Here is an 18,588-nt window from a genome sequence, read left to right on the forward strand (position 1 = left end):
CACCCCCACCCCGCCCCCAGTATTCGGGGACTTTCGGAACCTCCTGAGAGATGGTCAGGGGATTTTGGAAACATCATGCCAGGAACCAAACATCAAACGGCCGATATTTCTGAACGACCGCAATTTCCTAAGAAACATTCAGAAACATTGGAGATGAAAATGGTTAGGAAGAAGGCGAAATCTGCCGAGGGGCATTCGTGAATTTCCGAAGCTTCTCGAGGGGCATTCGGGACCTCTCGGCTCTTTGAGATCTATTCGAGAGTCAAGTCTCTGGTAGATCCGTTCGTCGCCTAACTCCTAAGGGCGACTTGGGCAGACAGTCCCCTGACAATTTTCGGAAGTGTTCGGGATCGGCCTGAGAGTAGTGCCCTCTAGCGGCGGAAATTGTCACCACCCCGGCCTCCAGGTTGGGACGGCACGCGCAGACGCAGTTGCGCGCCGGCGGGTGTTCAGACCGGATGTGGTTACTGCTGAGGTCACTTCCGGCGGGTGACGGTGCGGACGGGTCAGAAGCGTAGAGGCGGCTGCAAAATGGCGGCGCCTGAGGAGCGGGATCTAACCCAGGAGCAGACAGAGAAGCTGCTGCAGTTTCAGGTAGCAGCGAGTACTCGGTGAAGCGAATGCCACCGCGGGCTAGGGAGTGGGTCCCTAGAGGAGCCCAGAACCCTGCTCAGATTGGGCCCGAGATTCTTCTCAGACCAGCAGGCGGCCCCCTCCCCCCCAGGCGCCAGATGCCCTGCTTGCTGCCCCCGGCCCCCGAGCCTCTGTCGGTCCCCAGCCTTCCAGGAATGGCTGCGGCCAGACCCGCTCCCCCTCTCTCCCCTCAAGAGGGTCAGCTTCCCGGGTTCCCCTTAGCGGCGCCCGTCCTCAGCCATCCTTTCCAGTCTGGTTACCGATTGGACCCTCTCCGCCAACGACTCTGGATCTACTGGGATGCTTAATCCCCACCGTGGAGTTGGCCTCGTTTCGGGTCTCTGGAAGGCCTCCTACCAGCCTCCCATGCCATTTCCACAAACGTTTACTGAGGGCCTCTTGGGTGGCAGGCCCTGTGTTGGGCGCTTTGGTGGCAGTGGGGTCAGGACTAGCCCCCGCCCTAAAGGTGTGGGAGGACACCTCGTAATGAAACAGTGCATGATAAATGTCATCAGTGCCGTCTGACGAGATTTATTACCCCGGGCTTATTCCTGGGCTCACGTTCTTGACTCTGCTTGAGGAGGGTGGGAAACTTGCTGGAATCTGCCTCCTTTTAGTGGATGTTTGGGCTAAGAACTTTGGACACTAAGCACTTTATCCCTGAGCTGGAGAATCTGGTTGGAGGAGACTTAGGTAACCTTGACTCTGTGTTACCCTGATGGGTACCAGTTTCTTTATTTCTAGAATACGTATCTTAAAAGTGTTTATCCCCTAAGGATGTTGTGGAGATCAGAATGAGTTTATGGATGTCTAAAGGGCTTTGTAAACAGTAAACTGCTCTTAAACAGTATTGCAACTGTTCATCATTATTTAACTTAGGATAGAATTAAAGTTAGTGGGACGCTTATTTTCTAATATAAAATATGCTAAATATTCATTAATTATGCAATATTTACCAAGAACCTTAGTGCTCAGGCCATAACAACAAATGGATAGAATACCAATTACTGAGTATGGTGTTGTAAGTACTTTCCTGAAACACTTAGCATACATTATTGTATTTAATGCAACCTTATGAGAGTCATACTGTTACAATCCCTATTTTACAAATGAGGGATATGAGGCTTAAGAAGTAACATGCTTAGGTTACACAGCTAGTAAGTTGTGATGTCAGATTTAAAACCAGGTCCATCTTTCCAGAACCCTTCCTGAGCTCTTGATGTGTGTGCTATACAACCCATGTAAGTAGCAGTGTACACCTGAAAGTGGAATGCAAATGCTCTAATATTGTATTTTTTTTTCTCTTTGCAAGTTCTCACTTTTCTGTGATTTCCTTGATTTCACTGCAGTTAATTTTAAAGTGTTTTCTCTTAAATCAAGCAGTGGGTTGGAAGTGTGTAAATTGGAAAATACTGTCATAGAAGTAGTTGACATTTGTTTGGAGTTTTGAGTAGAGAAATTGATGACACAGCACATTAGAATTAGAATGAATAAAGAGCAGACAACTAGCTTCTACTTCCTTATAGACTACTAATTTCAGAGTGTTGTTTAACTTTGGCAGATCATTTTATCCCTTACAACTCTTGAGGGATAAGCCCCCATGTTGTTTAAAGTGTAATGAGGTGAGGTGAACCATAAGTCGTGAAGTACTTAGTCTGGTCCTGGAAGAACATGAATATGTGGTAGCATTTCTGAGATAAAGTGCATAGGAATCTCTGTTTTTGTCTTCATTGGCTATCTCTATCAGTAAGAGAGGTGAGTAGCAGGTTAAAGTTGTATTAAGATTGCTTTATGAAATTGGATTTAATAAGGCAAATACATTTTACATTTGTGTGTTCCTTTTTTTTTTTTTTTTTTTTTTTTTTTGAGGTACGTGGGCCTCTCAGCACTGTGGCCTTTCCCGTTGCGGAGCACAGGCTCTGGACGCGCAGGCTCAGCGGCCATGGCTCACGGGCCTAGCCGCTCCGCGGCATGTGGGGTCTTCCCGGACCGGGGCACGAACCCGTGTCCCCTGCATCAGCAGGCAGACCCCCAACCACTGCGCCACCAGGGAAGCCCCAACATTTGTGTATTCTTGAAGCAGTTGCTTGGATCAGGTTCATCATCCGAATTACCATTAACATCTTCTGAAATTTACTAGGTGTCAAGCGTTATACCAGGTATTATTTGATGTACATTAACTCTTTTAAACCTTTTTGTAACACTGTAAGGTGTTAACCCCAATTCGGTTTATTAATGAAGAAACAGGTTCTGTGAGGTCAAATAACTTGCTCAGGTGGTAAGTGGCAGAGATTTAGAAATCCATAACCATCTTGCTTATAACCTAATGGAAAAGCCAGACACAAACATAAATAATGAGTATTCTGCAGTATATTAGTGCTCATGATGTAATAAACATAGTAGTATAAACAGAGTGCTGTGGAAATTTAGGAAATGATAGTATTGATGAGGATGGAGGGGGAAAGGATGGCTCAGTAGTTACCATTAAGTTTCTACCCTGCCTTAGGCGTGGTGCTAGATAGTTTAGAACCATTATGCTTAATCCTCACAATAGCCTTGTAAAAGTGCCACAGGTGATATGCCTCCTCCTAGGTAAGGAAACAGGTCTAGTAAAGTATTTGCTCCAGATCATTAAGCTATTAAGTAGTGGGGATGGAGTTAGAATTAGAAATCTAGTGAATCTGGATCTGAACTTAAAAGCTGGACTCTTTCCACTGTACTTTGCTGCTTTGAAGGAGGAATGGAGTAACAGGTGGTGGGCAGGAATATGTTCAAAGCTGAGGTATTGATATGAAATAATGTAGAATGTGTTTGTTGTGATGGATTTAGAGAATTGGAAGTTGAAAATAACACTGGAAAGGTAAATTACAGCCAGATTTTGGAGACCTGTGCTCAATGGTTTAAACTTTAATATGTAGGCTTGAAGAGCCATCAAAGATTTTTTCAACTAGAGAGTGAAATAACACTAGGTTTCAGCTTTGCTTCACTAACTGTGGAGCATGTGCTTGGAATCTCCACAGGGGTTAGGACAGAACAGGATGACACTGCTAGGAGTCAGTTTTCAATAAGTTGCTTCATTTGATATATTGAAATTAGCAAAAGTGAAATATTTTGGAAATCTCAGGTTTCTTCTATTTCACTTTTTTTGTGACATATGATTTGATTGGAACTCCTTAGAGTATATTTAGCAGGCTTCTCAGTCTGTTTGATGTCTTTTAAGATTCTTCTAGTTACTTTCTCCTGTTTATTTTAGAAGCAGTTGAATATGAATAACTAATGCCATATTTATTTTAGGCCCTCCCCATTTTCTTCAAATGGGAAATAATGAGTTTTAAGAGGAGCGAATACAAATAAGGGGAAGGTCATTTGTATTGAAGCCCATTTTTCCAAATTTCCAAGTATAGCAGATTCCCCTGGTGTCTTGGTTTACTGCTTCTAGGTTGCTGTTTGAACATCTGGAGAAGGATGACATGGATAAAGAGAGAAGCGACTAAAGAAGCTATGCATGGCCAATAGAGGAAGAAACAGTCCTTTTCTGCTTGTACAGGAGTATGAAATTTTGAGATTCGAAGGTGTTTTTGTTTTTGATGTTGTTTAAACACTTACTGAGCATTTACTTTATCCAAAGTGCTCTAGATCCATTGTATCATTAAGTCCTTCCAATAAACATGGTGTAGGTTCTGGTATTGTTGAGTAAACTAGGATCAGGAGATAATTTACCTAAGGTCAGTGATGAACTTAGATTTGAATCCAGAACTCTGGATTCTCTTTCTTACTGCCTAGGACTGCCTCTCTGGCCCTAGGTTTTGATTTGTTTTCAACAACAGGTAGGTGAGTAGGACCAATAGAAACAGTATGGGACACTTGGAAGAAACAGAATACAGCAAAGGAAGTCCAAAAGTGTGATTCTATCCTGGACATCATCACTAATGTTAGTTCTCTTAATCTCCTCTACATGAAGATGGACTTTTTAAGTAGAAGGGAAGGAGAATCCCCCAAAGTGGGAATGAACAAGAAGGACCGTTCTCTCCCTTCCATACCCACAGGTATGAGAGAAAATGGGAGAGAGGGCTTCAGGGGGAGTATCTTCAGGGAAAAGCCAAGTTTCAGTTAGACCATGAAGGTGAAGGAAGTGTTCCAGAAGTAAGGATCCTAGGGGATATTGCTGACATAGCAGGACTTTTAATTCTAAACAGAATCCTAAAAGTGTGGTGTTACTGGGTCAAAACAATCTACCTTGTAAATTTTAATAGCTACTGCTAGACTGCTTTCCAGGGAGTTTTGGCAGCTCACACTGTCACCAAGAGGATGTGAGACGACCAGTTTCCCCACATCCTTGCCAGCACTGGATGGTATCTTTTCAGTTTTTGTTAATCTGATTAAATTTTCAGAGTCCTTATTTTAATTTGCATTTCTAGTGGTAGTGGTGGTTTTAGTTTTTTATTTTGTTTTGCAGTCAGTTGAGTTTGAACAGCTAATGCAAACACTTGTTTTAAGCTATTTCAAATGGGAAAGAGTAGGGACATAAGAGTGAGGGATTGTCTTTGCAGGTGTCCCATAGTATTATGAAAGGTTTGTTTTCTGGTTGCAGAATAAAAAGTGCTGACTTTAAGATTGAATTCCGTTCTATAAACTCCTGATTATGGATGAGATTGAGCTCCTTTTGGCTACTTATGGTTAGTTATTGTATAAATTCCCTGTTTATCCTTTGTTCATTTTCTGTTGGATTATTTGACATTTTCTTATCAGTTTGTACAAGTTCTTTACGTATACTGGTCATGTATTGCAAATATTTTCTTTCGTGACATCATTTATCTTTGATCATTAATCTCTTCACTTACCCTCATTTAAAATTATGTCATCAAATTGGCATTTTTTTCTTTCTGGCTTTTGGATTTTCTGTTTTGTCTAAGAATGCCTTCTACTTAATGACATTATACATATGTTCTCTTTTGTTTTCTTCAAAATATTTTACAGATTTCTTGTCAAAATCAGATCTTTAATCCATGTGGAATTAATTTTTTGTATGTATGAGATGAGAACCCAAATATGCTTTTTTCCAGGAAAGACTGTAGTTTAGCTGAATAGTCAGTCCCTCCCCCAACTGATTTGAGTAGTCCTCTTTATCATACTGTACTCTGTTTTCAATAACCTATTTGCTAGTAGCATTACTGAACTAATAATAATAGCTTTCTACCAAATTTTATTGATAATATCTTGTAGGACAGGACTCCTTCCCTATTCTTTTTTTCAATTATTGGTAATTCTTACAAGTTCTTTCATGTACATTTAAAAATCATTTGGTGAGCCACTATGGAGAATGGTATAGAGGTTCCTTAAAAAACTAAAAATAGAACTACCATACAACCCAGCAATCCCACTACTGGGCATATACCCTGAGAAAACCATAATTCAGAAAGAGTCATGTACCACAGTGTTCATTGCAGCTCTATTTATAATAGCCAGGACATGGAAGCAACCTAAATGTCCATCGATAGATGAATGGATAAAGAAGATATGGCACATATATACAACGGAATATTACTCAGCCATAAAAAGAAGCGAAATTGAGTTATTTGTAGTGAGGTGGATGAATCTAGAGTCTGTCATACAGAGTGAAGTAAGTAAGAAAGAGAAAAACAAATACCGTATGCTAACACATATAATATGGAATCTTAAAAAAAACAAAATGGTTCTGAAGAACCTAGGGCCAGGACAGGAGTAAAGACGCAGACGTAGAGAATGGACTTGAGGATACGGGGAAGGGGAAGGGGAAGCTGAGATAAAGTGAGAGAGTGGCAAGGACATATATACACTACCAAATGTAAAATAGATAGCTAGTGGGAAGCAGCCACATAGCACAGGGAGATCAGCTCAGTGCTTTGTGACCACCTAGAGGGGTGAGAGGGAGGAGATATGGGGATATATGTATATGTATAGCTGATTCACTTTGTTCTGAAGCAGAAACTAACACACCATTGTAAAGCAATTATACTCTAATAAAGATGTTTTTAAAAAATCATTTTGTGCAGCCATGGAATTATTGGAATTGCTTAAAATAATATATTAATTTGGGACTGGTTGAAATTCAGGCACATGTCAGTTTCTTTATTCAGATGTCACATGTCCTTTAAAATATTTTCTGTAACTTTCCTCTAGTTTTTGGATATTCCTTATTAAACTTATTCCTAGGTATTTTGTAGTTTTGGTCACCCTGTGAATGGGATATCTCTTTATTTCTAAATGGTTACTGATAAAAATGCTGTTGTATTTTGTACATTTATCTTGATTTTTTTTGATCTTCTATCGAGTTTCTTATCATGTTTTCTGATCATTACTAATTTTCTAGTTTTGTCTCGGGCTCTTTTTTTAAATAACGTTTTATTGAGATATAATTGTCATATCTTAACCCTTTTAAAGTATGCAGTTCAATGGTTTTTAGTGTATTTACAAAGTTCTGCAACCATTACCACTATTTACTTCCAGAGCATTTTCATCACCTCAAAAAGAAACCCATTAGCAGTCACTGTCCATTCTTCTCTCCTTCTAACCCCTGGCAACCACTAATCTGTATTCTGTCTCCATAGATTTTGCCAATTCTGGGCATTTGGTATAAATGGAAGCATACACTGTACAGCCTTTTGTGCCTGGCTTCTTGCACTTAGCATAATGTTTTCAAGGTTCATCCATATTGTAGCCTATATCAGTACTTCATTCCTTTTTATGGCCAATAATGTTTCATTGTGTGGATAAACCACATTTTGTTTATCCATCATTCATCAGTTGATGGCCATTTTTATTGTTTCCACTTTTCAGCTATTAATAGTGATGGTACTATGAATATTTGTATACCAGTTTTTGTTTGGACACATTTTCAGTTCTCCTTGGAGTAGAATTGCTGGGTCACATGGTACCTCTGTTTAACTTTTTGAGAAATTGCCAAACAGTTTCTCCAATGCAGTTATACCATTTTCCCTACCAGTAGTATGTGAAAGTTCCAGTTTCTCCACATCTGCACTAACATTTGTTAATCATTCATCTTTGAAACCATCCTAGTAAGCCTGAGGTGTTAATCTCGTTTAATCTCGTTTTGATTTGCATTTCCCTAATGACTGGATGGTTGAGCATCTTTTCATATGCTTATTGGCCATTTGTGTGTCTTTTGGAGATACAAAATCAAATCTTTTGCCCATTTAAAAAAAATTGAAGTGTTGTTAACTTACAGTGTGTTTCAGGTGTACAACAAGATGGTCCAGTTATATTTTTTTCAGATATTTTTCCATTATAGGTTATTACAAGGTACTGAATATAGTTCCCTGTGTTACACAGTAAATCCTTGTTGCTTATCTGTTGTATGTATGGTAGTTTGTATCTTTTAATCCCATACTCCTAATTTATCCCTCCCCTTTCTTCTTTTCCCCTTTGGTAACCATAAGTTTGTTTTCTATGTCTGTGAATCTGTTTCTGTTTTGTATATAGATTCATTTGTACTATTTTTTTAGATCCCACATATGTGATATCATATATTTGTCTTTCTCTGTCTCACTTCACTTAGTATGATATTCTCTAGGTCAGTGTTGCTGCAAATGGCAATATATCATTCTTTTTTATGGCTGAGTACTATTCCATTTTGTGTGTGTATATACACACTACATCTTTTTTTTTTAACTGAAATATAGTTGGTGTACAATATTATATAAGCTACAGGTATACAGTGTAGTGGTTTGCAAGTTTTAAAGGTTATACTCCAATTATAGTTATTATAAAATGTTGGCTATATTCCCCGTGTTGTACAATATATCCTTGTAGCTTATTTTACACATAGTTGTTTGTACCTCTTAATCCCCTGTCCTTATATCACTCCTTCCCCCTTCTCCCCACTGGTAACCACTAGTTTGTTCTCTATATTGGAAAGTCTGCTTCTTTTTTGTTATATTCCCTAGTTTATAGTATTTTTTAGATTCTACATATAAGTGATATCATACAGTATTTGTCTTTCTCTGTCTGACTTATTTAACTTAGCATAATACCTTCCAAGTCCATCCATGTTGCTGCAAGTGGCAAAAACGTCACCCTTTTTTATAGCCAAGTAGTATTCCATTGTGTATGTATACGACACCTTCTTTATTCATTCATCTGTTGTTGGACACTTAGGTTGCTTCCATATGGTGGCAATTGTAAATAATGCTGCTGTGAACATTGGGGTGTATGTATCTTTTCAAATTCGTGTGGGTTTTTGTGTTTTTGTATATATACCCATCAGGAGTGGAATTGCTGGGTGGTATGGTAGTTCTATTTTTAGTTTTTTGAGAAACCTCCATACTGTTTCCCACAGTGGCTGCACCAATTTACTTTCCCACCAACAGTGTATAAGGTTTCTCTTTTCTCTACATCCTCTCCAACGTCTGTTATTTGTGTTCTTTTTGATAATAGCCCTTCTGACAGGTGTGAGGTGATACCTCATTGTGGTTTGATTTGCATTTCTCTAATAACTAGTGATATTTGAGTACCTTTTCATGTGCCTGCTGTCCATCTCTGTGTCTTCTTTGGAGAAATGTCCATTTTGGTCTTCTGCCCTTTTTAAAAATAAATTTATTTATTTATGGCTGGCTGGCTGGCTGGCTGTGTCGGGTCTTAGTTGCAGCACATGGTATCTTTATTGTGGCACACGGGATCTTTGTTGTGTCACGTGGGCATCTCTCTAGTTGTGGTGTGTGGGTTTTCTCTCTCTAGTTGTGGCACCCAGGCTCCAGGGCACGTGGGCTCTGTAGTTGTGGCATGCGGGCCCCAGAGCACATGGGCTCTGTAGTTTGCGGCACGGGGGCTCTGTAGTTGAGGTGTACGAGCTCAGTAGTTGTGGTGTGCAGACTTAGTTGCCCCATGGCATTTGGGATCTTAGTTCCCCAACCAGGGATCGAAGCTGTGTCCCCTGCATTGGAAGGTGGATTCTTTGCCACTGGACCACTGGTGAAGTCCCTGCCCATTTTTTGATTGGGTTGTTTGTTTTTTTGATATTGAGTTGTATCAGATGTTCGTATATTTTGGATGTTAACCCCTTGTCAGTCACATCATTTGCAAATATTTTCTACCATTCCGTAGGTTGTCCTTTCGTTTTTTTTGACGGTTTCCTTTGCTGTGCAAAAGCCTTTAAGTTTGATTAGGTCCCATTTGTTTATTTTTGTGTTTATTTCTTTTGCCTTGGGAGACTGATGTAAGAAAATATTGCTGTGATTTATGTTTGAGTATGTTTTGCCTATGTTCTCTTCTAGGAGTTTTATGGCATCATGCATTATATGTAGGTCTTTAAACTATTTTTATTTTTATGTATGGTGTGAGGGAATGTTCTAATTTCATAGTAACTGTCCAGCTTTCCCAACACCACTTGTTGAAGAGACTGTTTTTTCTCCATTGTATATTCTTGCCTCCTTTGTCATTGATTAATTGACTGTAGGTGTGTGGGTTTATTTTTGTCCTTTGCCCATTTTTTACTTGGGCTATTTGTCTTTTGTTGTTGGGTTGTTAAGAGTTCTTTATATATCCTGAATACAAGTCCTTTATCAGATATATCATTGGCAAAAATATTCTCCCATTCTGTGGGTTGTCTTTTCACTTAGTCGTGTCTTTTGAAGTTTTTTAATTTCATGAAGTCCGGTTTAATGTTTTATCTTTTGTTGCTTGTGCTTTGGTCATGTCTTAGAAACCATGGTCTAATCCAGGGTTACAAAGATTTACACCTGTTTTCTTTGAAGACTTTTGTAGTTTTAGCTCTTACACATAAGGTCTGATCCATTTTTAGTTAATGGATATGAGGTGGGGGTCCAACTTCATTCATTTGGTTGTGGATATCCAGTATTCCCAACACCATTTCTTGAAAAGATTATTCTGTCCCTATTGAATAAGCTTGAAACCCTTGTTTAAGATCAGTTGACCATAACTAAAGGTTTATTTCTGGATTCGTTTCTGTTCCACTTATCTGTATCTACACTGTCTTGACTATTGCAGTTGTGGAATAAGTGTGAAATCAGGAAGTATGAGTCCTCCAACTTTGTTCTTTTTCAAAAGTGTTTTGGCTATTCTGGATCCCTTTCATTACCAAAATAAATTTGGGGATCACCTTGTCAATTTCTGCAAAAAAAGGCAGCTGGGTCTTTGATAGAGATTGCTGTTAACTCTAGATCAATATGGGGAGCATTGCCATCTTAACAATATTAAGTTTGTCAATCCATGAATATGAGAAGTCTTTCCATTTATTTAAATCATCTTTAGTTTCTTTCGGTGTTTTGTAGTTTTCTATGTACAGATCTTGTACTTCTTTTATTAAGTTTATTCATACATATTTTATTCTTTTTGAAGGTACTGGGAAAGGAAATGTTTTCTTAATTTTATTTTCAGGTTGTTCATTACTACCATATAGAAATATAACTGATTCTTGTATATTGATCTTATATCGTACAACCTGGTTGAACTCATTAGTTCTCTATTAGTTTTTTTGTAAATTTCTTAGTTTTTTCTATATACAAGATTATGTCATCTGTGAATAGATAGTTTTATTTCTTTTTTTTTCCTTCTTGCTTAGTTTTAGTATAATGTTGAATAAAAATGGCAAGAGTAAACATCTTTGTCTTGTTCCTGATCTTAGGAGGAAATCATCAGTCTTTGACCGTTATTATGTTAGCTGCAAGTGTTTCTTAGATCAGAGTGACGAAGTTCCCTTCTATTCCCAGTTAAATTTTTATCCTGAAAGGGTGTCTTGGGTTCTTAAAAGGTTTATATGAGACAGTGCAAGTAAAGTACCAGAAAAATACTAGGGCTCTATCAAAAAAAGGGGCAGTTTTGGAGAATGTTCAGTTGTACACATGTTCTGTTACACTTCTCTTTATTTTTCCAGGGAATATTTAATAAAGGGTAGAATTGAAAATTTGCAAAACTGTCATCCTTTTTTAAAACTGGAATTAGAAGGTAAGAAACACTTAAAAAGTAGCCTAACGTATACTCGAAGGAGTGCAAGTCCTCTTCAAAAAGGATACATATAGAAAATATTTTATATACAGAAGACTTGTCTGATATTTTTCCGATTTACAGAATTAACCCTGTAATTTGGGAATTTAAAGTGTTGACAGTTAAACTTTGTAAAGTTTTTTCACTTGAAAATTCAAATTTAGCTTAGTTTTAGTATCCTTAGATACATTTTCCACAAGATTAGCATTAATACATTATATTTCATTAGCTTTTGCCTAACCTTTTCATACAAAATGATGACATTCTGACGCTGTCATCCCTTCTTCATTTGTTAATAGGGATAAAGGTATATGTTCTCTCACCTGTTTAGTTACACTGAGTTATAGTATATATATAATAAAGGCAGGATAAACATTTGATCCTTTCGATTATTTATTAGTTTTTAAATAATTAGGTGATTCCTAGCATCCTATGAAGTAACCATCGAGATTTTTTTTTTAATTAATTTATTTATTTATTTTTGGATGTGTTGGATCTTCGCTGCTGCACATGGGCTTTCTCTAGTTGAGGCAAGAAAGGGCTACTCTTTGTTCTGGTGCGCAGGCTTCTCATTGTGGTGGCTTCTCTTGTTGTGGAGCACAGGCTCTAGGCGCATGGGCTTCAGTAGTTGTGGCATGTGGGCTCTAGAGTGAAGGCTCAGTAGTTGTGGCACATGGGCTTAGTTGCTCTGTGGCATGTGAGATCTTCCTGGCCCAGGGCTCGAACCCATGTCCCTTACATTGGCAGGTGGATTCTGCTTTAGAACAAAGTGAATCAGCTATACATATACATATATCCCCATATCTCCTCCCTCTTGGGTCTCCCTCCCACCCTCCATATCCCACCCCTCGAGGTGGTCACAAAACACTGAGCTGATCTCCCTGTGCTATGTGGCTGCTTCCCACTAGCTATCTATTTTACATTTGTTAGTATATATATGTCCATGCCACTCTCTACGTCTGCGTCTTTGTCTTTATTCCTGTCCTGCCCCTAGGTTCTTCAGAACCTTTTTTTTTTTTTTTTTAGTTTCTCTATATATGTGTTAGCATATGGTATTTGTTTTTCTCTTTCTGACTTACTTCACTCTGTATGACAGACTAGGTCCATCCACCTCACTACAAATAACTCAATTTTGTTTCTTTTTATGGCTGAGTAATATTCCATTGTATATATGTGCCACATCTTCTTTATCTATTCATTTGTCGATGGACACTTAGGTTGCTTCCATGTCCTGGCTATTGTAAATAGAACTGCAGTGAACATTGTGGCACTTGAGTCTTTTTGAATTACAGTTTTCTCAGGGTATATGCCCAGTAGTGGGATTGCTGGGTCGTATGGTAGTTCTATTTTTGGTTTTTTAAGGAACCTCCATACTCTTCTCCATAGTGGCTGTATCAATTTACCCTCCCACCAACAGTACAAAAGGGTTCCCTTTTCTCCACACCCTCTCCAGCATTTACTGTTTGTAGATTTTTTGATGATAGCCATTCTGACTGGTATGAGATGATACCTCATTGTAGTTTTGACTTGGCATTTCTCTAATGATTAGCGACATTGAGCATTCTTTCATGTGTTTGTTGGCAGTCTGTATATCTTCTTTGGAGAAATGTCTGTTTAGGTCTTCTGCCCATTTATGGGTTGGGTTCTTTGTTTTTTTGATATTGAGCTGCATGAGCTGCTTGTAAATTTTGGACATTAATCCTTTGTCAGTTGCTTCATTTGCAAATATTTTCTCCCATTCTGAGGGTTGTCTTTTCCTCTTGTTTATGGTTTCCTTTGCTGTTCAAAAGCTTTTAAGTTTCATGAGGTCCCATTTGTTTACCACTGAGATTTTTAAAATTTGAATTGTAGATTTTTAAAATTTGCAGTGAACTAACTCATGGATGTAAATATATTTAACGTATTACATTTCATTGCCATTGTGCTTATTAAGGCTTAGGTTGTGCCATCTTTGACAATTGTGAGTCTATTTAGATTGGCTCCTCATGACTTTTATTTTTTAGGAAATCCTAGTATTTACATAATTTTATTTTTTCAGAGTCACAGAAAAGATTTTCCATTTGAATTTTTAATTTGGAAGAGCCTTGTATTGTTCCTGAAGACTTCTATCATATTGTCATGGCCCCAGTAGTCCTTGATAGGTTTTTAGCTTTTTGACATCGTAAGATGTTTGACTCATCTTGTGCATTTTTCTAGAATCAGGCATTTCTCCAGGAAACCTTGTTACTTTTTGGTAAGAAATTATATTTAAATGCCACAGGTCTGGTAGCTATGAGTTAACAGAACTAGGAAATACATATAATATATAGTACAGACACACACATATGTTTGTATTTATTTAACTCATGATAAAACAATTTGATATTTCCAATTTAAATTCAGGACTGCTAATTCAAATTCAGCCCTACATTTTAACTCTCTTCTTTCTCCATACCAAAAAATTTGGTTCTTAATGAGATTAACATGATTATTCATTTGCCTTATCACATAATCAATACTTTGTCTCAAAATAATAATACCCTTACTAGTAACAACAATATGATTATTTAAAACAATTTAAGCCCTTTTATTGCAGAATGTATACTAAGTTTACTGTGTTTTAAAGTTATGTGGGATAATTTCATTTTGGATAGTTACGCTACCAACTCTACATTTTTGCTTCTGATGTTTAGGAATTGCTGCTGCTGCTTTTTCTAAATTGTGTTTTATAAAACAACTACAAGATTCCCAAGTCAAATCTACATGTAACAATATGTTTAGAGAACTCTAACTTCTGTTCTTCTCTCTTATACCCTGTTCCCTGCCTTCCCCTGCAGAGAAGGTTAGAATTAAAAACAAAACAAAACAAAACCTTTCATTTAAAAAATCTAAGTAATAAGTATATATATATTTGTGGATATATATATATATATATATATATATATATATATTTGTGTGATATTACACACTTTTCTCCAACTGTCTTTTTGCTGTACGCGAGCCTGTCACTGCTGTGGCCTCTCCCGTTGCGGAGCACAGGCTCCGGACACGCAAGCTCAGCGGCCATGGCTCACGGGTCCAGCCGCTCCGCGGCATGTGGGATCTTCCCGGACCAGGACACAAACCCGTGTCCTCTGCATCGGCAGGCGGACTCTCAACCACTGCGCCACCAGGGAAGCTCTCTCCAACTGTCTTTTATACCTATTATCTCCTGGTGATCACTGCATAGCAATATAGGGATTTATTTCTCTTAAGTATTTACAGCTGTATAATACTGTATTGTATGGACATAACATAATTTAGATTGATGGATATTTGGGTTATTTCTCATCTTTTGCTATAATAAATAATACAGCAATAAGTAGCCTTGTGTACCAACATTTTATTTTTTGCTAGTGTGTCTTTGGGATAGATTCGTAGAAAGATTTCTGGGTCAAAGGATTAAACGCTTATATATATATATATATATATATGAATATGTAGTGTTGCTAGATGTTGCCAAATTTTCCTACATGAGGATTATACCATTTTGTATTCCCACTAGCAATGTATGAGACCCCGGCAACCTCACCAACAGAGTGTGTTGTCAAACTCAGTATAGTTTTAATTTACTTTTTCCTTATGAGTGAAGTTGATCAACTTTTCATATATATAAGGGCCATTTGAGTTTATTTTTCTATGAATCGTCCACTTTTTCTTACCCACTTTTGTAGCAAGTTATCCTTTTTCTTCTGGTATTTTTGGGGGTTTTTTGGGGGGGCGGGTTGTCTTTTTGTTTGTTTGGTTTTTGGTTTTTTTGGCCACGCTGCATGGCATGCAAGATCCCAGTCCCCGACCAGGGATCGAACCCATGCCCCCCTGGGAGTGGAAGTGTGGAACCCCAACCACTGGACTGCCAGGGAAGTCCCCATCCTTTTTCTTCTGTATTTTAAAAAAGTCTTTATATATTAGGAATATTAACTCTTCACCTATGAAGTAAGTTGCAAATGTCATTCCCATTTCTTTCACTTGGCACATGCTGGGTTTTTTGCCATACACATGTTGTTTTTAAACTTTTTATACACTCAAAAGTTAATTTGTATAATATAAAATCTTTTCCCTTATTGCTTATGAATTTTGAGTCATGGTTAAAGTCTTCCCCACATTCAGGCAGGAGAATTCACTTGTGTTTTCTTCTAACACTTGTATGGTTGGACTCTTAAAATTCAGCAATAAAGAAGCAACTCAGTTAAATGGGCAAAAGATCTGAACAGATCATACCAAAGAAGATATACAGGAGATGGTAAATAAACATATGAAAAAATGCTCAACATCAAATATCATTAAGGAATTGCAAATTAAAACATCAATGAGATAACCACCACACAACTGTTAGAATGGCGAAAATCGAAAACACCAAATGCTGACAAGGATATGGACCAACAGAAACTCATCCATTGCTGGTAAGAATACAAAACAGTACAGCGAACAGTTAGGCAGTTTCTTACAAAAATAAACATAGTCTTGGGAAATTCCCTGGTGGTCCAGTGGTTAGGACTCTGCACTGTCACTGCTGAGAGCCCAGGTTCAATCCCTGGTTGCAGAACTAAGATCCCACAAGCCGCAGGGCCAAAAAAAAAAAAAAAAGTAAACATAGGCTTACCATATGATCAGCATATCATGCTCCGAGATATTTACCTAAGTGAAATAAAAACTTATGTCCACACTAAAGCCTGTACACAAATGTTTATAGCAGCCTTATTCACAATTGCCAAAAACTTGGAAGAAACGAAGATGTGCTTCAGTATGTTAATGGATAAACAAACTGGTACATGCATACAATAAAATATTATTCAGTGAAAAAGAAATGCATTATCAAGCCATGAAAAGATGCAGAGGAACCTTAGATGAATATTGCTAAGTGAAAGAAATCAGTCCAAAAAGGCTCTATACATGACTCCAACTATATGCCATTCTAGAAAAGGCAAAACTATAGAGATAGTATAAAAGATCGGTGGTTGCCAGGGAGGGGGTTAGAGGGGAGGGAAGAATAGATGGAACACGGGATTTATAGGGCAGTGGAGCTATTCTTTATGACACTATGATGATAGATACATGACCTTATGTATTTGTCAAGACCCATAGAATGTCCAGCACAAAGAATGAACCCTAATGTAAGCTGTGGACTTTCGTTAATAATAATGTACAGTTATAACAAATGTACACAACACTGTAAGATGTTAGTAATGGGGGAAGTGAGTGTCGGGGAGGGACAGTATGGGAACTCTCCATACTTTCTTTTCAATTTTTATGTAAACCTAAAACTATTCTAAGAAATAAGGTCTCTAAGTTTTTTTTTTAAAAAAACTATCTTTTGCTCGTTGTTTTGAGATGCCTTTTTCAATACTAAATTCCTTATGCAATTGGGTCTGTTTCTCAATTTTCTGTTCCATTGGTCTTATATATACTACTCATAATTGTAGAGGCTTATAGTATATTTTAATCTGGAGGGCTGGTCTCCCCTGTTGCTCTTTTTCAGGGTTTTCCCAGATTTTCTTGCTTACTTTTTCAAAAGAACTTTATAATCAGCTTCTCAAAATTGAAATTTTATTAAATTTATAAACTGATTTTGAGGGGATGTGATTGACATCTTTATGTTGTTGAATCTTCTTATTCAAGAACACAGTTACTGTCCTCTCAGAAGCTTTTTGACAAACTGATTCAGTAGTGCTTGTTAGGCTTTTGTTTGTTTGTTACATTTTAATGTAACAATCACCAGGCATTTATGATCAAGTTGGTTCAAGTTTGGGGTTATTTCTTCAGAATGGGCTGGGCATCCCTGTTTTTGCACTCCTTTAAGTGTTTCAAGGAATAACATTTGTGTAGTTGGCAGAGTAGTATAAAAGAATATCTGTACTATAGATATTCTTTTAGAAGCATATCTTTGAGGTGGATATTGATAAAGATTAATTCTGTCAATTTTCTTTTGGGCCAGTTGGGGGTCATTTGACATATTTAAGAAATCTTAGTGGCTATTTCTCCATATTATATTTTTCCTTAAAATGAATAGCAAAAAATAGTAACATAATAAAATTGAAGATTTGATGTTAAATGCTTCCTCTGTGTATGTGTGTTTTTAAACTACCGTTTGGTGAGAGTGCCAGAAATGATAAATAGCAAAATCACTATGAGCACTGAGGTGCCTCTTGGCTTTGGATTTTCCCACCAAGGAAATTTTGAAAATGTTTTCAGTTTCCTCGTATAAATTTAGAAGAGGAAATATTTTCATGCTAAGTATCTGGGGAATTCTTTTTCAGTATGTATACATGTATATATGTATTAGTGTTTATAAATTCCTGTTGGAGTTAAATAAGTGAAACCAAAAAATCCACTACCCTAAATTAACCCTCCACTCTATCTGCATTGCCTCTACCCTAGTTTACACTTCGTTTCCCCTTTGGAATATTTCAGTAACTGTACCAGTGCCCCTAGTTTCAAGTCTCTGTCCTCTTCAATTCAGCCTTCTTACTCTTTCCAGAATAATCTTTCTAGCAAAGATTTGATTGTGTCGCTAAGATTTTTCGTTTGCTTTGCATTGATTAAAGCAGCATGAAATCTTTCTTTGCATCTCATGATCTGACCCATATTTCGCTGTCCAACTCCATAATTCTACCCTTTCCATTTCTATTCCAGTGATATTTTTCAGTTCCTTTAACATGGCGTTCTTTCTCATGCCTCTGTGCCTCCATGCATACTCCTCTATTGCCCTGAAACACCTCCTTCTGCTAGTTTTCAGCTCAGAACCCTGATACCATCCCGAGTTCCCTGGAAGACTTGGATTTGTTTATTACTGGTGTATAGTTTATTTATTTACATGTCTTTTTTTTTTTTTGGCTGCATTGGGTCTTCATTGCTGCGCGTGGGCTTTCTCTAGTTGTGGCAAGCGGGGGCTGCTTTTCATTGCAGTGTGCAGGCTTCTCATTGCAGTGGCTTCTCTTG

At 37.8% G+C, this 18,588-nt stretch overlaps 1 protein-coding gene across 1 annotated transcript in view; it reads left to right on the plus strand.

The window, feature by feature from the left end:
• Positions 1-480: 480 nt before the first annotated feature.
• Positions 481-18,588, plus strand: part of FAF2 (Fas associated factor family member 2) — a 58,552-nt gene continuing 40,444 nt past the window's right edge. Inside the window, exon 1 of the mRNA XM_059063522.2 lies at positions 481-594. Coding sequence (XP_058919505.1) covers positions 532-594 — 63 coding nt within the window. The 5' untranslated portion in view covers positions 481-531. The remainder of the gene's footprint in view (positions 595-18,588) is intronic.

This window comes from Kogia breviceps, chromosome 4, assembly GCF_026419965.1.
Source record: "Kogia breviceps isolate mKogBre1 chromosome 4, mKogBre1 haplotype 1, whole genome shotgun sequence".
Classification (NCBI taxonomy): domain Eukaryota; kingdom Metazoa; phylum Chordata; class Mammalia; order Artiodactyla; family Physeteridae; genus Kogia; species Kogia breviceps.